Source organism: Drosophila subpulchrella, chromosome X (assembly GCF_014743375.2).
Source record: "Drosophila subpulchrella strain 33 F10 #4 breed RU33 chromosome X, RU_Dsub_v1.1 Primary Assembly, whole genome shotgun sequence".
NCBI lineage: Eukaryota > Metazoa > Arthropoda > Insecta > Diptera > Drosophilidae > Drosophila > Drosophila subpulchrella.
In genome coordinates this window covers 17,253,982-17,277,025 of record NC_050613.1, presented here as the reverse complement: position 1 = coordinate 17,277,025, position 23,044 = coordinate 17,253,982, and the positions used below count along the sequence as shown (strand labels likewise).

Here is a 23,044-nt window from a genome sequence, read left to right as displayed (position 1 = left end):
TGTTTGTGTTGAAGATATTATTGTTTGCACGTTGTTTGAATTCGTTTTCAATTCATTCCCGATGTGGCCAATTGCAAGGGACATATAAAACGTTGCGTTCGCATATATAAATTACATTATATATAGGATAATTTTACACCAGTGTATAGATGTGGAGATTTGCGTGAGTTATATATATGAAATTACACATTTGTTTGGATGTGTGCGTGGGTTTTTTTGTTTTTTTTTTTGTCATTATTGTGTAGATATATATATTATTGCGTGAGTGATTATTATATATTTTATGTAATTTATTTTTTTTTATTTGCATTCATCGAAACATATTTTTGGATTGATTCGGATTGGGTTTTCCCGATTTTGAAACCACATTTGGTTTTTGGTTTTCGTACATAAATAAATATGGAAAAGGAAATCAAAAAAGAAATATGATTATTAATTTCTGTAATTTGTGATGTTTGGTTTCGTTTTTGTTTGATTTGGTTATATTCTGTTTGTGTGTTTTCGATATCATATTAAAAAATGAACACAAAATTTCGGTATAGGTGTTCAAATGTAAAAAGGATAAGAAAAACATTTTAAAACAGTGGGTGTAACTGTACTGTCCTTGCCATCTGTGCATAGTGCCAAATCCTGACTGTTCCGCTGGATAAAAATATATTACTTAAGGCTAAGCGTTTGGGAACCGCAAAGAAGTGTATTAGGTATATATTCTGAAGCGGACGCCTTTCGGCATCTCACTAGATCCCTCACAAATATTTAATATTGTCGGAAACGTTTTTGTAATGGTAAGTCCAACAGCTATGTATTTACTCTTGCATCCCGACTAATACAAAAATATATTAACTGGATGCAACATTTTTTCTACCCCCAGTTCACTGAATGTTCGGAAAAAAATATTTTTGTAACGAAACAACATCCGAGTGTATGTACCTAACGTTGATTATGAAATTATATAGACTTAGAGGTATACCCAAGATACATATGAACATACGCGTCAGTTCTGTATAGATAGTTTTATAGATACTTATTAGATATGTTATCTTCTTTCTTATTTGCGTGTTCTTGTAAATGTGTGGGTGTGTCAAAGTTTCAGTGTAAACTTGTATCTTGGCAAAATAATGAAGCTAGATACATTTGATATTAAGTTAAGGGTTACATTGTTTCTTGTCTTGCATAACGGCACAGAAATCGAACACAACAATAAAATGTATGCTCTGAGTCGTGTTGTGACAAGCAACTGATAATTACCCCGAATTCCATCCACAGGGCATCCACAATGCTGCCCAGAACGGTGATTAGATCGAATATGTTCCAGGGGTCCTTGAAGAAATTCTACAAAGCCATCAAATGGAATCATGTTATTCAAAATAGCAGTTAATAATATGATTAATTAACTAAATAGTTTAACAAAATCTTATGTATCCCAAAAGACAAGAACTGAAGAACCTACCTTAACACCGAATCCAATGATTTTAAGCACAGTTTCTACACTAAACATTCCAGTGAATCCCATGTTGATATACTTCAGTGACTTTTCGTACATGTCTCCCTGATTATGATACTGTTGAGATTTAAAAGGGATTTATAATTTATATAAACAAATTATACATGTTCTGTGACAAGATCTTTAGTGTAGATCACATATTTTCCGATATATGTAAGATGGCATCAGCCCACAAACTTACCTTCATCATTAACAAAAGGGTATTGAATACGATCAACATCATAATGAAGTACTCGAAAGGCGTTGAAACCACAATTCGCCACACTTTATACTTGAAGGTGTTCCGGTTTTTGGGCATATAGCGTTCGAGAGGACGTGCTCCTATAGTAAAATCGATGCAGGATTTCTAGAGTGAAGAGAGATGTAATTATGTAAATGAATTTTGATGTCCTTTGAATTGGCGTTCGTGGCTAATTTCATTACACAATACATGTTTCCAAAGGTTAACTAACATGTGTTAACGCCTATTTTATTAATGAATTGAAATAATAACACCATTTCGGCATTTGCAAATGAGTTCACAGTTCTATATACACACATTAACATCGATTGTAACTACTTTTCGATTCCAATCTAGACAAATTAAACAAAAGTCAGGACTAGGATAGGTATATGCACATTTTGTTAAAGCAAAATAAAAAGTTCTACCCCCTTAATTAATGGCGAATACATTCATTTAACACATGCCCAATTTTAAATTTATGGTTTACTCTCGGGGTTTGTCTAAGGGATGTGTCTGTATTTGGTTTGTACTTGGAAGAAGAAAAAAAAACAGATTTTATCTGACTTCGAATCGGAGTTAATTTGGAACTAAAATTAATAATACACTTTTCTTACGATACTCCTCTACTGGCGGATGTTGAAGAATGCATACTTACAATCGTCTTTGAGAATGATGGACAACGCGTTTAAACAGCTTTTGGCAACTGACTTGACGATACAGATCATTAAATATTCCAAAACTAGTAGGGAATATTTAAGGATTATCGTGTGTGAATGATATATCTCTATTTTCCGGTAAATGTTCACTATTTATATCAAAATGGCTACTCTAATCAAGGAGGCTTCTAAGCAAATGTGGGGATTGGGGTCTGAAAACGTTTCGAGGCCCACCGCTATACACGAGTATCTAAGAGCGGATCTATACGCAAATATATATATAGTATATATATGTAGGAAACTGGAAAGTGTTTTGTGGGGGTGTTTGGGGGACATCCACAACGAATGGCGAGAAAGCAAGGCAAACATTTCGCACATACGAGTACAAATGGAGCTAGACTAGGATTTACGTTCTTGGATTTGGACACATTCTATGTACGAGTATTTTGCTTAGTGTACAGAGTGTACTTGTTGTGTTGGAGTTCGTTGATTTACTTTGGATTCATTTTTGGAAAGTTTTTAAGTCTGTAGTAGGTAGTAGTATTAGTAATAGTAGTAGTTGTAGCTATGTCGGTAGCGGGTTCTTACGAGTTAGTGAAATGTACGTGCATATTAATAATTAATCAATTTATTAATATTTAACTTCAACTTTTTGTTTTTTTTTTGGGTTTTACAAATACGACTAGCGGTACATTACACAACATACACACACACACACACATATTTATAAGCAGAGAGAGAGAGACACGGAGAAAGGTAGAGATTTGGACTCACATACGTTTTACAGGTCGGATTGGTCTGGCTCACCTGATTTTTGTCAATTTCGCCATCTTGTAACTCAGCTTCGCCTTGCTCTTGAAACGTAATAATAATCAAGGCCACGAATATGTTGACGAAGAAGAACGGAAATACAATAAAATACACAATATAAAATATGGACATTTCGATCCGGAAATTTTGGATTGGACCCCTATCTTCATAAGTGGCAGCCATTGAGTGTTGCAAGACCCTATATTCGTATAATCGCAGTTGAATCGATGAATGTGGTTTCGTTTAACACAGATGTGTGGGTTGGATGGACATTCAGGGTGCAGTTTTTTGTGGAGAAAAAGAGGCAAAAGATATCAGTTAGCCATGTCATCCATTTTGATTTTCATCCAACAGAGACAGATCAATAGACATAGAGATCATAGATACAGATACAATTACAGATTTAGAAACATAGCGGGGAAATGTACATATAGATTTATCAGTTACAACAACAAATTGGCTTACTGTGGCCATCCCTCGCCGGTCTGAACGGCGAAAAGTGTTAGCATCGCGGCGGCAACATTGTCGTAGTGGAAGGCCCGAGGCTTCCAGACCCTCAGTTCCTGTTTTGGCAGCAGTTCGTCCTCCTCGTACTTAAAGTACGAGCCCCTTTGGTTGCGTTTTTTATTTATTTTTTTGTTTTCGGATTTGGTTTATTTAGGGTTTTCATGTTTATTGGATGGTGTCGATGTTAGTCATTTGTGGATTTATTAATAATTTGATTGAGACTCATTAGAGAAAGTACAAAAATTAAGTTTGCGCAAAAAACACTAAGTTCAAACAAAAAAGGCAATGAATCATAACTAAAGTTTGGCAAGCATCTAAAACTAAACTGAACATCAATTGGGGATTGAAATACGTTTTTACCGTTATTTTTAGTTTTCTAATTTTTTTGTATTTTTTTTATAGCTTTTGAAAGTTTAATGGAATTGTGAAATGATTTTAATGTGAAATATGTGTAGAAATCGAAGTTTTATAAATAAAAACGACAGTTAGATTTCTATAGAAACACGTATGGGGTGCCGTAAAAATCGCAGATAATTTGGAAAAATCTGTGCCACATAATTGTTAGTATTTAAAGTTTCTTCGTTGTAAATATGCTATTAATTTCCAAAAAACGCGATAGCTTGAATGTGTCTCTACTGAAGGTTAAGACCCGCATTTTCACACTACTGTTGATTCAACCACTTTTCACCAAGATCGTTAGGTAGCCAATTAGATAAGGGTTTGAAGAGATTTTTTAGACACCCCTGTTAGAGTTAACGAATTGTAGTAATGTTCTTGTTTTTCAGTTGGTGTATGGTAAGTCAGTTGTCGAAGAAGCTGCTGTCATATCTAAATACTGCATTGACCGTGTACGAGTAGGCAATTTGACTTGGAAATAGATTCACGCTATGGCCGAGATCAACTCAACCCAAATCAACACTCGGTACGGTCTAAATAAGAAGGCGTACAAATAAAGAAATGTTCGAAAATCACTACATACAAAAAAAAATCTAAGACCATTACCAGTAAAATGGGTGAATGGAAAATACTATGGGTCGATTTGGAGCTGTGGATCAAAAGTTTGGCTCCCTTTTTCTGGGGTTTCGTGGTTCGGCCCGTTGTCGGTTCGGTGATGTGTAACAAAGCAGCTGCGCTCTAATGAATGAGATCTTATCTTGGATTCGAAGAAATTGGGATAATTTACAAATACCAAGGAAAATGTATTTTAAAATCAAGCTATCCGGCGAAATGAGCAGACTTTGTTACTTTTTTTAATGACCTGATGGGTGGAGCTTCCGATAGCTTTAAGTGTTAAACTCGAACCGATATGAAATTTTGGGCGAATTTTCTAGCAATACAAAATATATTATTTTAAAGGTGTACTTTGTGTACCTTTATCAAGACCTAGTTACACAAAAAAAAAGTTTCATCACTGGCGGCGTAGAGGCGTGAGTGTAAATGCTAGTGGGCGTTGAGATGTACGTGTACATATGTATTAAGATTTTGAGTAAATTTTTATTGGATTTTATTTGGTTGTCAATAGGGTTGACCACAGTTATTGCATACGAAGGCCAAACAGCTAAAACAAACCGATACTCTATGGCTTTTAATAAATCGTTGAACGTCCATCGGGTGCAACGCAAGTATCGGGCTTTGTTTTCACTTCTTAACAGCGTCGAGTGTAAGATACGCGGTGTTAATAATATAATACATAATGATACTCTTTATACACACATAACTTGGGAAAGAGCGCTCGTCATCTAGTTGGATATAGTCTACTACAAAATGGTTACGATTCCTACGATAGCACTATTCGTACAAACCGAAAACTTTTTCTGTTATATTGGTAGTTATATTTATACTTGAACATACAAATAATGAAGTGTATTTATGGATGATGGCTAGATATAAGGATACACTTGCTACTTGGTTTGGAGATAAATTTATAGAAAAGAAAGTCAGGACCTTGGACCAGAAATGAAATTTTAACCATACTGTAGTTCCTTCGCAAGGAATTGGGCCTTGAACATTGAAATATTAGAGCTGAGTTATTGAATGAAACCTCTTTGTATCTAGTTTTCTAATCTAAAACGGTCCGTGGACTGCTATGCGCGTGCTTATTAAGAAATCTTCTGGTAGTAATATGGACTCTTTGGTATTTGGAGAATACCCAATTGCAAATAAATGAAACATTCAAATACAGATATAATTATGGTTTAAGTACACAGGCTAAACGCGAAGAATCTTGCTATTTCCATTGGTGTTTCCCGAGCTTTGGTTTGTGAATACAACATATACAAACATACACTGATACGGCTTAACTGATTAAATATATATATATATAGATAAAACAATTATAGAAAATTAGGCGTAACTGGTAAGGTTTTTCAGGTGGTAACTAGAAACTGTAAATTTGCATTTCTATATCACAGATGTTGAATCGAACGCATTTTCTCTATATTTCATATGCTTTTTATCAGTCACTTTTTGATTCGGTTGTTTTTTTTTCTTTTTCAATTTTTGTTTATGGTTAGTTTTCGTTTTTCCTCTTTTATTGTGTTGTTTTTGGCCCGTTTAGTCGCGTGACTGTTAATTTAACAAGTCAGGCAAGAAAAACATGGCAAGAAACTATAAAATGCTACTCTTACATTCTGTTAAATCAGTGCACCTTTTTTGGTTTCATGAAAACAAATATGGTAATATAACAAACAGAAGGATAATAATAATGGTTGGGTTAACAAAACAATCGTACAACACACATACAAAACAGGGAATGGGTCTGGAAACTTATATCCTAGTTGCTCTCTATTGGGACCACTTTAGATTTATGCATACACGTAGGCACATATATATATATTAATAGGTATATACACTAGGGGAAATAATCTAACAAAAGCCTTTCCTGCTTTCTGTATTTAACATTCAGTATTACTGGTTCCAGTAACAAAACCCAATCAAAGGTTAAAGGCAAGTAGTTTTCTTTACTTTCTCGGAGTTTTTATCTTAAAAGGAATGCAAATTTGTATGCAATGGACACACAAAATCAAAACATAACAGCTAGACATTTATGTATTAGAAGGTATAGAAGTGTTGTGTAGGCGAAGCACCCCTAATAAATGCAGCTGGCCTGAAAATAGCAGTATGGCATCCTCCCATCTCCTTAAACAGTAAGTTGTCTCACTTTTTTTTGATTTTCATCTCCAACAGTTGTGCAATATTTTGTAAGATTAGACAATATTGAGAAGGAATTTAAAGGAATATCAAACGTATTTCTTGTTAATCAGCCTCTGAAAGTAGGCAACACGTAATAGCATCTACATTCGGAGGTAACATTTTTCTTTACGTATCTTATTTTATCACTAAACCTAACACAAATCTCTAAACACAAATACAAAGATCAAGTCAATTTCAAAAAACTGTCCTAAAAACATTGTTTACTCACGTTAGCTCTACTTTTTTAGTTAAAACATTTATTATTATTTTATTTTCTACAATTTCTAGTTAAGTCTTACAAACTAACGCACCACTGATCAGTTAAAAATAAAAAGAGAGACAACAGAGTTTTAAAGGTGATGGAAGGAGGTGGTACTAATATCTTGAACATAGCTATACATGTACGTGTAAAGAGCCCAGAAACATATCGGGAGATGTACGTACGAGTGGGTGAAATGTGTTTTTGTTTCTTTCCAAATCTAAGAGCTACGCAATGTACATATGTTTCGAGGTTTTGTCAGTCATCTATTTATATTATTTGACCTTAGGCAAAGAAACACACAAAGTTAGCAAGAGAGACAGATAGAAAGATAGTCATAGAGAGCGTGTTTGTGGGAGAAAGTGGGAAAGCTAGAGCGCTACAGAGTAACGCGACTATACGAGTAAAGAGGATTAAATGATCGAGATGGCACATAAATCAAGAAACCTAAAAGAGGTCACTACGGCAGGACAATAATTATGTGGCTTCTTGGCCGGAGTCTTATTGCAAAAATGATCTCAATAAAAAGAAAACAATATGTCACAACATTAGAAAACCAGGTCTAATTAAGATCAAGATAAAGATTACGAAGAACTTAAGAAAGCGAACGAATAAACAGTTTGTAAACTTGAATTAAATATAAATGTTACTTACTGGCACTCTGCGGAAGTATGTTTACTTTCGTCCGTACAATAAAAAAATTTTCCATTGAACAATTGTACTCCAATAACAGAAAATATAAATTGAAACAATATGTACACGATTAGAATGTTAACAACATTTTTCAATGAGTTCACGACGCAATCGAACACGGCTTTCAATTTTGGTACACGCTTAATGGTCTTCAATGGGCGTAGGACACGCAATACCCGAAGCGATTTAATAGTCGATAAATTTTGTCCAGCGCTGCTACCGCTCATATCGAAACCGAAACTAACAGCAGCGCATATAACGACCACAGCATCCATAATATTCCAGAATTCTCTTAAATAGCTGCCAGGGTGCAGGATCACACCCAAGTCTACAATTTTCAGCAACATTTCTATCGTGAATACGCCGGTAAATGCATAATCGAAATAATTCAATATCTTGTTTCGCCTTGAGTTCTCACGAACGGGATCTTCGGCTGCTAATGCTATTGATGACATTGAGATGACAACCATAATGAAGAAATCAAAATATGGTAAATTAACAACCCAATGGGCTCCGCGTCGTATGCTGTATAAGTCGTGCGTAATTCGTTTTTCGTTTTTGATTTTTCGAATTCATCGGACAGCGAATATAGGTTTAAAATTGATAAGTTGGTAATTGAGTGGTTTCGATTCATATATTGGTTTAGACATGTAATCAATTAGGATCATGATCATATTTTTGCATTCGGGATTGCGTCAAATTCGGTTGTATTTTGGTTTATATATTTTAGTTTTTATAATTTTTGATTTGAAATTCGGTTTTGTGTAGGTACAATTTTAAATATTTTTGTAGAGTTTTCAATTTTAGATTCCGATTGTAGTTTACGCATTTTGGTATTGTTTTTGGGCACCCGTTCATTTTATTGAATTGGTTGATGGTTTTACATTTTTGTCGTCGTTCCAATTCATATTGAATATTTTAAGTTTTTATTTAATTTTTTTCGGTTGTTTCAATTTTGAGATGAAGTCGTTGTTTATGATAAATTGTTATCAATTTCGTTTGGTTTTTTTTGTTTTGTTAAAAGTGTCGATGATTTTGTAACATAATTATTGCAGTTTTTCATGATGATTTTGTGGTGGTGGTTGATGGTTGATGATTGAAATAATTGTAGTCGGATATTGTGGTTGAATATATTTACAAGCACATGTTAATTCGTTCAATAGATCAAGTGGTTCATTAATTTGTTTGGTTGTGTGCAACATAAGATTGTAATCCAAAACAGGAAAAAAGGTAAAAAGAAAAGAGTATTGCATCAGTAATTGATTAAGTTGTACTACAGATATTGTAGTTCATCAGATATTTTAAAATGTCATTGGCTATGAATGATGGTAAGTAACTAGGATAGGATACTGTACAAATAGGGTAACGATTATTTCTACAAGACCCAATATAACTGTTCAAACCCTTGGACGGGATCATAACTACAAAATGATTAAGGCACCATAAAAAAGTGGCATAAGAGTATTCCAGACGTTCTTTGTTCTCTTCTCCCTTGCCAGCGGGAGGTTAGGGTCCTGGAAGAGACTCGATTAACTTAACACTAGGATGAGGCCCTAACTGATCGCACTACAAGAATGACCCCTGACCATGAGAGATGGATGGCTGAGTGAGTGAAAGAATATTTACGGATTGGTTGGTGAGAGTATAAACATCGATGAGTAGGGCAACATCGGCTTGGGACCCTCCGTCACTTCCTCCTCCTCCTTCTTCTCCTCCTCTTTCTTCTTGCCCTTGGACTTGGTGGGGGCCACAGCACCTTCGCCATTCTCCACATGGACACCGTCCGCCTGGAGGGCCTCCATCTCCTTCTCGAGCTCCTGCAGTTGTTTCTCTTTATCCTCTTCGACTTGTTCCTCTTCGGCTGCTGTAAGTTCTTGGGCATTCGCCAAATTATCAACGGCGATAGCCAAGAACACATTCAATAGCGTGTAATTTCCGAAGAGTACCAAAACGATAAAGTATCTGTCGAAAGAGCATCAAGAACACACAAAAAACAATCAGAGTTTAAACACTCATTGCATTATCTTAATTTTGGGGCATTAGCTCAGGAGAGGAACCTCCTCGATGGTATGAAACTCAAAATATACGTCAACGTGTGCTGGGGAATTTTTAAAAAACGTAATCGGGAATTAATTGTACTGCAGAGTGGTTTGTTTGTTTGATTGGATTGTTTGAGAACTGAGGCAACTACGTTTAGTTTGAGAAACTCTCTTTCTGTTGAATTGCTGTAAATAGAGAGATGAGATTGAGAATAGACAAAGGTATAGCGTTTAATTGAGTGTACAGATTCGTATTTAAAAGACCAAAGGTTCTCTACACTTACGGATTAGTGGGTATTCGCGATGAATGATCGTTAGTGGGTTGCTTGATTTGCTGTTTCTTGGGACTTGGGCTTGCAGAATTTTGGTGGATAAAATTCTTCAAGCTCCCAAGTCAAAGGTCGATTGCACACATTAATGGTTCGACGTTCAATGAATTGCGAATTCGCTTGGTGACATTTTTTTGATTACTTTTTTTTCTTTTTTTTTTTGAGGGGGGGTTGGAGGACGGCAATTATAATCATAATCCTAACGAGTGGGCCAAGATCAATAGGTATTTCCATTGTGCGTTTACTACGTTTACTTGTACGTTTCGATTTAGAGGACTGGCATACATACAATGCACATGATAGAATGATACGTAATACAGACATAAACTTACATAGAGTAAATCATTCCTTTCTGAGCACCACCCTGAGATATGATGCCCTGGTACATGACCTCGTTCCAATCTTCGCCAGTGAGGATTTGGAATACAGTCAACAGTGCTATCGGGAAAGTGTTAAAATTGGTTTCGGGCGTGCCTCCTGGCAGATTGAACTGGCCGCCAAATAACTGCATGCCAAGTAAGGCGAATATGAGGATGAACAAGAAGAGCAGGAACAACAATGAGATGATGGATCTCATCGAGTTCAACAGAGAGATGACTAGATTGCGCAGCGACGACCAGTACTTGGTTACTTTGAAGATGCGCAGCAATCGCAGGGCACGCAGCACAGACAGACCGAACGAACCGCCTTTGACCTCGGACCAGATCACTTCGAATATCGAACCACTAATGACAACGCAATCAAATCGGTTGAACGACGACTCAAAGTAGATGCGTGGTCCCAACGCATACATCTTGATGAACATTTCCGACATGAAGAGTCCCAGGAAGATGAATTCAGCATAGTCTGCATGGGATTACAATACGGTTAAGAACCAATTCTATTAAGATAACACCGCTTTATACTTACAGAGAAACTCCGTGAGGAACGAGGGCTGGCCGTAATGCTCGACGGCTACGCAGACCGTGTTCAGAAAGACAAGGACTATCACAAACCAGTAGAACCACTGCGTCTTCACCGTGTGCCGGATCCAGAAACGAAACCTCTTCTCCGCCCGCCAAAATCCGGTACAACTTCCTTGAGGTTTCGAGCGAGTTTTCAGATAACCTACAGAGAACACAGATAAACAATCCTTCAGATTAAGGGGTTCCTTGATCATGGAGCAGTGCAATTACAAATATCTCCACCTATGGTTACAACCAGGCAAATGTTGTGTACACTGCTCAAATACGAGTGCATTTCAAAACAATTTGACACAGTTCTTGGTAACAATCAGCATACATCCCTTTCGAAATGATATATACTTATTGTCCTCTTCGGTTTTGAATTGCACTGTTGCTATAAAAATTAATGTACTCAAATATATGATTTTAGCGATAAAGAGTATGGTTTACTAGTTGTTATATAGACGACGTTTACACAAGTGCGATTTTTATATATTTTTTGGGTGGGCACTATCTCTACACAGACGTTACTTAAGCTCGGCTGGCTGAAGTCCATATGAATGTCGTCCTGAAATTTTCTATCTATGGTGCTTTTTATAAAATTAGAATGGTCCATTAGTCGGCTTCCCATCCTCACTATCATCATGTTTGATATTAAGCTTTAATCTTTGAACTGTATTTCAGCGCATTGATCATACAAATAAAGACTCCAATAAATCGATGAATTAATTTTTAGATTTCATATAACTAATATTTATGAAGGACCTATATCCCAGATACATCCAAGTCTACCGTAGAAAAAAAGTACATCTAATACCAACTACTTTCTCATATTTACACAAGTGAAAGCTTTACATAGATTAAATTTGTTGCTTTACGATGATAATTTCTATTTATTTGGGTAACGATTTTAATGGGGCTGTTACTATCTGGCGCCAGTGCAGATTTTTCACTTCGTGAAACAATAAATAATAATTTACTTACACATTTGGAACATAGTCAATGTAAGATTTACAATTTCGTTTTGTTGTAGTAAGTTCAAATATAAAAATAAAAAATGTAATTAATTGCATATCGTAATTGCCTTAAATGCAATATATCATAGGGGTATCCTTTTAAACTTAAAAGTCTATCATTCGTTGCAGTGTGGTTAAAACCCAAGATTAACAATATTCTGTCGAACATGGGTTAATGTTGGTTTTTCGTTCAATCCCATTTGGCGTACTTGCATTTTTTGACAGTTCCTTTAGAATTTAGGAACCAAAAGTCTTTTGCGTTATGCAATGTTAGTTATAGACCCCAGTTCTAAGGAAACTACTTAGAATGTCTTTCTTACCATCGTCACCATAATCTTCCTCGGCTTCCTCCTCTTCTGTGTCTGTCGACTTGGACTTTCCCAAGCTTTTCAGCTTTTTCCGCTTGGCAGCGTTTCGTCTACGAGCTATGGGGATAATTTCAATAAATGAAATTGGTATTATAATCCAAATTTGATTAGACTCACCCTCCATTATGTGCATTTTTTCTTCTTCCGTTGTTCGCTCCTCGGCTAGTATTACCTCCTCTGGAATAACACCAAAATCAGGTGATTGGTAGTTGGTCACAACAAGTAAATCGATTTGATCAACACATAAGCAGAAAGGATATATGTGCAGTAAAGTTTATGTAGTAGGTATGTGTTTATATAGTGGGGAGGTATGAAGGATCTGTGTCCATATTTCCACGAGAACTATTTTATTTCAGAGTATATTCAGGAATTTATTTACTTTAATTTCGGTTTAAGGTTTTGGTTCTATGAGGTAGGGGAAGCTAAAGTGTGCCAAAAGTGCTGGCTATTTAGAAACATCTGAATACAACATGTAAGTATACTTTATTTTTCGTATTATTTTATAAATATGAATATATCATTGTTTTATATGAACGTTTTCAAATGGGACAGGCAATATCCAGTCAATGTAAGTCTTACTGAAGGGATGATATTGACGCAGAGTTTTCGAAACCTTTTAAAACAACTTCTGATATCTTAATTAAAAACGAGCTGTTATAAAGCAATTTTAAAAATGGTCTTATAAGTTTTAACAAGTTAATGAAATATTTAGCTTAAAAATCCCAATCTTGATAGTTAAATCTTAGCTCTAAAGTTAGGGGAACCATAAAGTGTCCCGGGTCTATATGTCGGATCGTACCTCGTTTTAAAATATATACATATGGATATTTATGTGTGGATGAATATGGGGTGAGTAATGTAAAAATTTTGTGTGTTTTTGAATATTTGTGTATGAGAATTATTTATGAATTTAATCATAGTAGGTGTATATATAGATTTACAAACAAGAAATAGGGGTAAATACTATACCAGCTTTACAAATCCATTCAACATAGCCGTTTAACTCTCTTTCTAGTTGCTGCTGCCTTCTAAGTTTAAGAAACTCTTGTCTATTTTCTACTTTTTCTCGTTCTTTTGCGAATTCACTACAAAAAATAATTAAATAGAACGTGATAAACCAAAAAACAGGATTGATTGATTGCTAAAACGATCATGTATGCTTTGGTATTTGGTAATACAATAGCAAAGTTCACACCATACTTTCGTCATTGTTTTGTAGGAGTGTAATCAACCGAGCAGAATTGAATTTAACCATAAACCAAAAATCAAATAATATTTCAGTGCATTCGTAAAAACACACGACAAACGGGCATAAACCGAAAACTCAAAATTATTTACTTGAAATTAGGAAGTAACAGAAGTACAACTTAAAATATGTATATATATCTTTTTTTTTTGGCGTTGGAGAGCGCCTCCCCGACGAGACCCTTCAATGAGGTCAAAAGTCAAGGAAACATATAGTATAAGAAGGGAATGTGTAAGATTATATGTGTGCATACAAGCATATATAGGATGATTTATTTGGTGGCGACAAATAAATAAAGTACGCATGGGGTGATGATGCCATATAGCGTCATCGGGATTCCAATAACTCTGGCTTGGCCCTGAATTTCACTGGGAGTCACTGAGTCTAGATCGATGATACATTGATGGCGATACATTGAATAAACCGGGGACAGAACACTGATATTGATTGGTGGGTGCACTGGTAACAGTGTATATAGTGTTTTGGGGGGTGTATATGGCCAAGAGATCGAGATCTAGATCGAGGACAGGACCGAGACTCAACAACATTTCACGACTCCGCTGGCGGGGAATGTACATATATGTATATAACTGGAGGTTAAGATGGCTAACTTTAGTAGAAACAGCTAGTTTTGGTTAGTTTGGTTTAATTAGGCTGGAGGGTATTCAACTTTATCGCTATGGTAAGTAGTAAGAATCGGGTAAAGTTGGGGTAAAGTTAAGTGTGTAGCAAAATGCAGAGAATATAATACGCAATACGCACTGGAGAGTATATATGGATTCGATTATTGTTTTCGATTGGTATTGGTTGAACTATAGTGGGGTGAACGGCATTTCGCAGTTAATATTAATAATATTCGGTTCATTGGAAGTTGTTGTATTATTTGATTGTTAGTTAGTAAGTTTTTTGGGTACCAGAACTCTTTGTAGCCGGGGAATTGCTTGCGATCTATTTAGGAGTACATAACTAGCAGTAAATCAAACAAGTTCTTTATAAATTGGGAAGTATAGGTCGGAGTTTGCTTTTTTGGTTGTTTTATTTGATGGGTGTTTAATTCAATGAACTCGCTCGGTTTCGATAGCATAAACCTAAGAACGAGTTGACATATTGTTCTGTTTTTTTTTGGCCGATAATAAGTTGTTATATATTATTGCAGGTTGTGTTGTATGACGTTCGGGTTGATTATGGCAGTTTACTTGGTTGCACTTAGATATAGATCTAGTTGTATAAACCTGCTTGTGTGATCCAGTCAAGGTACGAGACCATTGCTGTCTGAAACATGGCCCGAAAGCGGCATTTCTGAAACTCCATGCGACGTTCGACACGATTTCGTTCGTTCGAAAACTCTCTGAATTCGGGAATACGATAGTTAAATGCATTGAACAAAATTCCGAAAAAGAACCGAACTGAAGAATGCAAATCAAAATGAAAGTATCTCAAACACGTACATACATATATTTCAATGGTCTGTCCTCAGAGAAAATTTCGAATAATTTACAGCCAAATTGACTTCATTTCGCACCCTGTATGCGCATGCACGGAGCTCTACGTAAATCCGATATATACATATGTATAATCTGGTTAGACACTCTTTTTTTTTCTTTACAATTTATCTTTACAAGTATTATGGTAAGCCATCTTGACAAAAACTCCCGAAATTGTATAATTTTCTAAACATATGTATGCAGTATTTTCAAAACCCTTGTTTTTTCTTTTTTTTTTTAACGGAAGTAATCAAATGATAAGAAGAAGAAATGTGAACTGGTGTATAAATGGCTTCATCGATAAATAAAGCGTTTCGTGATCAACTTACCCACTAAGGACACCAAGAACTAAGTTGAGCATAAAAAATGAGCCTATAACTATAAGAGGCACGAAATATATCCAATTAAATGCTGAACCTAATGCGTCGTTGGTCTGTAGGGGAGAAAAAGTTATTGGGGGATCACAGGATATTACAAAATGTGATCACTGGCAAATATAAGTAGTATTGTTCACTCACCCAATACAGTATTGACGTCCAGCCCTCCATCGTGATACATTGGAATACGGTCAACATGGCAAATCCGATATTATCGAAACTCGTGATACCTGAATTTGGTCCATCCCACTTCTCCAGACACATGCTCGTGGTGTTGTTGCATACAAAGGAGCCTGTTGCCTTTTCCGTGCTGTTGTCCGTGTTGCAAGGCGTCTCTGATTCGCCCTCCTTCACTAGTTTGTCTGCTCCAAGAAAGCGGAAATCATTAGTCTTTACCGTTCCCTAGGAGATGGTATTTGATTTGGGAATATTACTTGGATCTTCTAAGCTATAACAAGTCTTATGCAGTGCGCCCGAATAAAACTCGAGTCCAATGATTGCAAAAATTACGATTGCAAACAACACCAAGAGACCGATTTGCAGTAAAGGTGCCATCGCCTTGATTATAGATTTTAAAACTACTTGTAAACCTGTAGACGTTGAAGTTCATCCGATCCAGAGTTAAATGTTTGATTGGTTGGTTAAAGAAACGGGACGTTGGATTAGCAAGATCAGAATGCTAGGGGGTGTGTTCACATTTAGGACATGGTTGTCACAGACAGATTCGCAGGCTCTACGACAACCATGTGCCACAAACAACCATTCTATTCAAAAAGAGTACGTTCAAAAACAAAATCGAAACTAAGTGGTGGCAGAAATGGAGGCTCTTGTATCACTCACACAAACTAGATTAAGATAAGGTTTATAAGAAATAAATGAAAATTTAAAACACACTCTCGCATTATGGTACATTTACACGCACTTAAGAGTCTTGAGCGATTATAATCACAATCGCAGATTGAATTAGGATTAGGAAAATAAATAAAGAAAGACAACGACAACAACGAGAAGAAGTTGGGAAAGTAGAATAAAACAGAGGAACTACTCACTAGGAATTCCAGACACTAATTTTAAGGGCCGTAGCACACGAATGGCTCTAAGTGTTCTTAGGTCTACCTCGGGCCCTATTTGTGGGTACTGTGTCATGAATCTGTTTGCAGACGTTAAGCGATCAAAATGAAGTTATATATATTGATTAGCGATACTCAATGAATACAAGATCAAATTATCATAGTCAGATAATCGTAAATTAAGAGTGAAAATCAAGAGTTTACATGTATTTGTATTGTGCATCTTAAATCGAAAGCAAAAAGCAACTAAGAAATGTAAGAATTTAAACAATCAAATTAAGTAATCCAGAGTAACGTTTAACGCGCGGTTAGTTCATATTATTCGCACACACAATGGGTAACCCAAGCGAAAACGCAGAATAGTTTATCTTTGCTCTCGGTTCCGAACACTTTCATTAGGATTCTCTAGGATAAATGCAATATATTAGAGAGCAAACATAAACTATGGTATTGGTCAGCTATGGAATAGAATATAATTTAGATATACATATCTATTTAGGACTATAATATATAAAATCTAACTCTTGCTTATAACATACACACCGCTTATATTATTATATAGTAATTTAGGTAATTAATCCTTTCAATCAATATAATTTTTTGATATTTTTTGAAAAGATTCTAGCTAAATATAAACGTTGCTAATTTAATTAATTTACTCTTTGGCATTGTGTTAAAAAAATAAGGTCTAATGAGTAAACAAAAAAATCTAATCTTATAATCTATGTATGTGCTAGCTATTATCGAATATCAATAATATAAACTATTACCCTACCTCCTTTTATAGGGGTAATTTAATGACTTGCAAGATACAATCTATTTCGAATGGAAACGAAAGTCCTGATCAATTACTCTTTAGGCTAAAGGACTTTCACATTATCGTCACTGCATAAGATTAACATAGATTTTTATAGCGCGTATAACTTACATGTTAGTCTATTAAACTTTTTTTTTGGAAAAAATAAAAAATGATAAGATGACTTGTTAACAATACTACAAATCATAAAAAATATACAGCGATATAGAGATTTATTTCTTCTACGAGTTTAGTATTTTATTTTAACGTTCTAGAGAATGTAACTTTAACATTTCTTGAGCATGAATAAAAAATCTACCAAGTGGTAGCAACTTCTATAGCACACATCAGCAATTTTCATTTTTCACTTTTATAGAAGATATACGATTATGGCAATGGGTTTGTTGTGCTAAATTTGTGGCTACCACTGTACATAAACGCATTTATAAATAATACTACAATGAAACACTTTTAGTTTCCATATATAACATGTTGCATCCTACCGATGCTGTCTAAAGTTAAGTAATGCTAATTATATTTGATTTATGTAGAAAATTTAATAATGATTCCGAGTGCTAGCTCAATAACTAATATTTCTAGCCGAGCTTCCGCTTTATCTCAATTTTTTGGGGAAGAATTTAAACTATTTTATAATAATAACGGAAGCAAGACCTATAATCTAAGTGACACAGAAGTATTTTTTAAATACTACTTAATATATAACTAATTAATAAAGTCACAGACTTCAAAGATTTTAGCATCTCTATTTCGTGGCTCCTAAATTCTAACTTTAGATCTGTTAATTCCGTTTCTTGCTACTCTAAGATAACATTAATTAACTAGCCTATGCTTTTGAGTGTCATTTGTTAAATAAACATATATGTTTAAATGATTTTACTGAAGAAATCGTTGTATAATCTGGCCTAGGTTCATTTAATAGCAACTAAGGGTTCGCTTGATGGCAGATGTCTTACTTGGAATTCGGGATACGAGCTTCAGTGGGCGTAAAACACGAAAAGATCGCAACATACGCAGGTCAACGTCTATATTGGCCTCAGCAAATATCGTCATGGCTCTGTTTTTGGTCATTTCGAATTCGTTATTTGCATATGAACATACGGGAGAAGTTGTTATTAAAATCGCTTACTTAAGTTACATTCATAGTATTTAATTTGGGAATAGTTGTATCCGACAGTTTTTACCTCGAATCAGAAACTTATATACTACATACCTAACTTAATATAATCTTTATAGATAATACATTTTTTCCGACTTAAAACTATTTAAAAATTGTTAATATAAATTTATTTTTGGTATTCCTAATCATAATGATTTAGCCTCTTAGAAAATGGTTATATTCCAGTAACTTTTTTAGGGGTTTCATTATAATTAAGATGTGGGTACACGTGAATTTTGGTTGGATTAAACATAAAATAAAGCTTGCACGGCGTGGTTGACTTAAGTGGTTTTTCAATACGATATTTTTTTTCATTCAAAATTAAAATGTGCATGTGTAGGGAAAAAGTTTGGTTCATTATTTACCCCGTAACTACAACGAAAAAATCCATGATGTTCCAAATATTCCTGAGATAGGAGTGTTTATGCAGAACAAGCCCTAAGGCGAGGATCTTGAGCGACGCTTCTACACAGAAAATGCATAAAAAATAGGCCTCCGTTTTTTCCTAATTGAAATGTGGCCCAAAATAGAAATCAGTATCAGATGTGTAGGTCGATTGGCGAATCGGATAGGATTTTGGACCGTGTCTTACCAATTTTTGAGCCAATACTGTCTTGTCGCCCCCCGGCAAGTGCTCCTCTAGCGCCAACACAACACAGTTGGCTATGATTGTCAATAACACAGCGTATTCAAAGGGCGGCCATTCTATGATGAATCGTGTGTACTTTCTAATTGGGTTATCCTCGGTTAGAATAAACAATGACGTCGGACCACCACCTGGTGGGTTTTCCTCTTTTTTCGGGCCACCCATTCTATCAGCTAAGCGATGGGCTCCCTTTCGACCCAAGTGCCCCCCGCCTAAGGAGTCCTGTTGATGCTCTGCTTGCACTACTTCCTGAGCCGCTTCCAACCTGTGTGGGAGAAGGGAAAGGGGTCAAAATATTGATGTATGCATTTCCCAACCGCATTGTAGAGTAACTCAACTTTTGCATTTAAATAAGATTGTACTAGGTCGGTTTATGCGAAAGTAATCGACCAATAAATACATTTTAAATAGCTCTGATTAATGCTCTCTATTGCTAACCCCGATTTTAAGCTATGATAGAATGTACTAAAATAACCTATCTCTAAAAGTTTGAAGGAAAATCCGCAGATTATCTGATGAAATAAAAAGATTTCTGATCATATTTTTAAACCATATAATGCTATTGCCCAATAATTCAACCATTCGGATTTCAAAAAGCATTAAATTGCCTCATTAACAGCTTCAAATGTTTGTTTTTAATGATAGTTCATTTGTAAATTTATTCTATTTCTTCAGTTGGCCTGCAAAAATGTGACCCGAATATGTAAAATGTTATAGAAAGGACTTTATAAGATCACAGATAGTGATTTTACTGAGACCATATAATAATAATACGCATACGACGTGTTGGTTTTTAAAACGTACCTTCGATTTTTAGCAATGTTTTGTTTTAAAATGTTCTAATATTATTGTTTAATATTAATTAGTCTAAGCCGAATAAATGTTTTTAAAAATGTATTGCTTAAGTTGTATAGAACGACTTAATATATAGTCCTTCTATACAACTTAGCAAAATGCATTCATGTGAATACATTAAAAAAAAACAATTAAATTTACGCAGATTGACCTTTAAAATAAATAAAAAATTTTAAATAGGATAACATTTTTCAATGCTGTCAATTTTATTTAAAGCGGACAAAACATTATATAGCTGTCATACCAATGACCCAAGCGAATACGATTCAATACTGATTATAACTATGTGAAATTGTCCACCCCTTGAATATTTGTGGTCTATACCGCTAATTGTTATTTAATATTTAAAAACGTTTAATATAGCAATAGTTCCGATGGTTGCCATCGGCATTCTTTCTATTTTTAATAAGATGGGGGCACGTACCGTCACTGTATCCAATTTCTGATACTTTTGTAACGACCGCTCGGCCATAATTATATTAAACAAGGTCAACCACAATACGCATTTGTCGGGAGTGACACGCCGTCCGTATGGAACGATAGCGGCAACTGGACATTTAGCTCGCGGGTCCGATAATCTGTTGCTAGTGATTACTGGAGTTTTGGAGGATTGTGGGATTGGAGTATTGGTGTATTGGAGGACTGGAGAACTGGAGGCTGGAAGCTGGAGAATTCCGGATCCGATTCTTCCTTAACTCGCTTCCTCGGCCTTGTATCCCTCGATCGTTACTGCTTCTTTGTTTACTGATGTTTTGGGTTTACGATGTGTTGATGCATGTATCCTTTTGACATATTTTTTGCTCTTTGAACTGTAGTCTTATATTATCTCTTTTTAATTTTTCTTTAGCTTATCGGCATTACCGTGTTATTATAGCACTTAAACTGCATAGGAATTTGAATTCAATTAGATGGCATTTCAAATTGGTTGTAATTTATTTATACGGCGACACCACACACTTGCTTTGATTATCCGACACTTGAGTTTATAGTGATTGTAAAACGGTCATTATTAATGCACGGCGTATGGATTGTAAACGATTTCTGGTCTTTTTTAGGTACTTGGCACACACTTGTAATTGCACTTGTGCATACGAAATTGGTCAGATTCCGCAAACTGATTCCGGCCGTAGTTTCAATTGCCTGCGGTGTTGTGCTACTTATTTTGCCAACCGATAATTATGATGCGCCCGGGTCAATTCAGTTCATGACCTATTGAAAACATGCTCGTACACTCGCACACGAACATATATGTATGTACATACATATGATGGTTTGGGGATGGGGATTTGGTGCATACGAAATGCACGGCTGGTGTTATTTTTATTCCCCAGCAAGGTATGGCCCATGGAAATGGGATGGAGGTCCAAAAGACATGTGCACTTGATATGGGTTCGGTTATGGTTATGGATATGGCTATACCGTTACAGTTACAGTTACAGATAGATGTAGTTATTTCGGTTATTGGTATAAAATTCCATTACTGGAACACGCCATGAATGAAAAAGTTAGGGGATGAAAAAGCCAGAGGCTGAGTATGATATATATATGTATGGGTATAAGCCACCGAAAAAGCTCAGTACACACACTAACACACACAGAGCGTGGTGAGTTGTGAAACGGTGAGATTCCGAATTCCGACATCACTGGAAGGAATCAAGTTCCCCCAATTCGAAAACTTGTTTACCTTTTCTCAAATTCTTGAATAAAAACGAGGTGTATTTGGGGCGTGTGGGGAAACAGAAGGTTCTTTATGTTTACTGTTGTGCACTGATTAGTTGACTGATATTATTAGCTGTTCTCCATCTGATAACAGGAATTGCCATTTGCAAATTTCAACTCTTCATTCCACTCACACACACACACGTACCGGCAGGAGCTCTCTCTCTCTCTTTCGCTCCCTCTCTGATTTCAGCAATCACTGGGTCATATCGATAACGATAACATCCCAGCCACAAATCGCTTGCCTACTTTTGAGGGCCCAGTAAATCTGGTTACATTTACATATTAATTAACTTTCGAATTAATTGCAATGGGTGTTGAAGGTCTAAAAATATCATTTTATATTTCCGATTTGGCAGATCCATTTCCTAGAAACGTTTAGCCATAACTCTCTTTATTCTAGTGACGTCACCAGGCACAGTTGTCTGCCTTTTCTTTTATGTTGACGATGTTTTTGGAAAAAGAGAGTACGGGAATGGTAAACGGGCAGAAGCTATATATATCTGTATGTATTATCGGGCGACAGTAGGACCAACGAACCTGTAATTGCCAAAAATAAACAGTCATTGCCGCTCCCCTCCCATTAGCACAACTATTTATTATTAAGGCCGCTCTACTTTTTTTGTTGTTGAGCAAATGTTAAATTTTTGAATAGGCCATGGGAATTACTAAACGATGTTTGGATGTCTCGTAATTCTTTAGTTACCCGTGGACACACACACACACGGAGGAAAAACAATGTTTGTTCATATGCTCACATTCTATTCTTTATATGAACCATTGTTCAAAGAACAGGGGCAAATAAATTTTTCATTTCCGTGGAGGAGAAAATATCATTCGAATTCGTATCCGGTATGCTGTCTGTATGGGAAATGTGTGTGTGGTAAAAACATGGAGGGGCTGGGATAATAATAATATGAGGGCTGTACGAAGTTCGGTGTTTCATTCACCTCGAAAGTGCGTCACAAAAATAGCCGCTCTGGCTAAAAAACCCGAAACTTCATATCTCCTTTTCCTTTTGCTTTAGCTTTTCCTTTTCCTTTCCCACTTGCCACATCCACATCCACATCCACAGCCACATCCACAGCCACATCCACTTCCATCCACCGCAATATATAGCACCACCGACGCAAC

At 35.7% G+C, this 23,044-nt stretch overlaps 1 protein-coding gene across 31 annotated transcripts in view; it reads right to left on the bottom strand.

Moving 5' to 3' along the window:
- Nucleotides 1-23,044, bottom strand: part of LOC119556226 (voltage-dependent calcium channel type A subunit alpha-1) — a 52,870-nt gene that overhangs the window by 29,028 nt on the left and 798 nt on the right. For 14 of the 31 annotated variants that reach the window (XM_037868218.1, XM_037868225.1, XM_037868232.1 and 11 more), the window contains exons 2-20: nt 20,616-21,073; nt 19,283-19,601; nt 19,056-19,195; nt 16,697-16,797; nt 16,082-16,237; nt 15,789-16,009; nt 15,600-15,703; nt 13,510-13,625; nt 12,658-12,717; nt 12,493-12,597; nt 11,122-11,319; nt 10,545-11,058; nt 9,471-9,806; nt 7,806-8,369; nt 3,659-3,802; nt 3,191-3,392; nt 1,686-1,850; nt 1,451-1,561; nt 1,249-1,332 (exon numbers count right to left, since the gene is read on the bottom strand). In XM_037868218.1, coding sequence (XP_037724146.1) covers nt 1,249-1,332; nt 1,451-1,561; nt 1,686-1,850; nt 3,191-3,392; nt 3,659-3,802; nt 7,806-8,369; nt 9,471-9,806; nt 10,545-11,058; nt 11,122-11,319; nt 12,493-12,597; nt 12,658-12,717; nt 13,510-13,625; nt 15,600-15,703; nt 15,789-16,009; nt 16,082-16,237; nt 16,697-16,797; nt 19,056-19,195; nt 19,283-19,501 — 3,540 coding nt within the window. In that variant the 5' untranslated portion in view covers nt 19,502-19,601; nt 20,616-21,073. Of the gene's footprint in view, nt 1-1,248; nt 1,333-1,450; nt 1,562-1,685; nt 1,851-3,190; nt 3,393-3,658; nt 3,803-7,805; nt 8,370-9,470; nt 9,807-10,544; nt 11,059-11,121; nt 11,320-12,492; nt 12,598-12,657; nt 12,718-13,509; nt 13,626-15,018; nt 15,135-15,599; nt 15,704-15,788; nt 16,010-16,081; nt 16,238-16,696; nt 16,798-18,487; nt 18,589-19,055; nt 19,196-19,282; nt 19,602-20,615; nt 21,074-23,044 lie in introns of those variants that run through there. The other 17 variants (XM_037868234.1, XM_037868231.1, XM_037868227.1 and 14 more) reach the window with 8 other exon arrangements.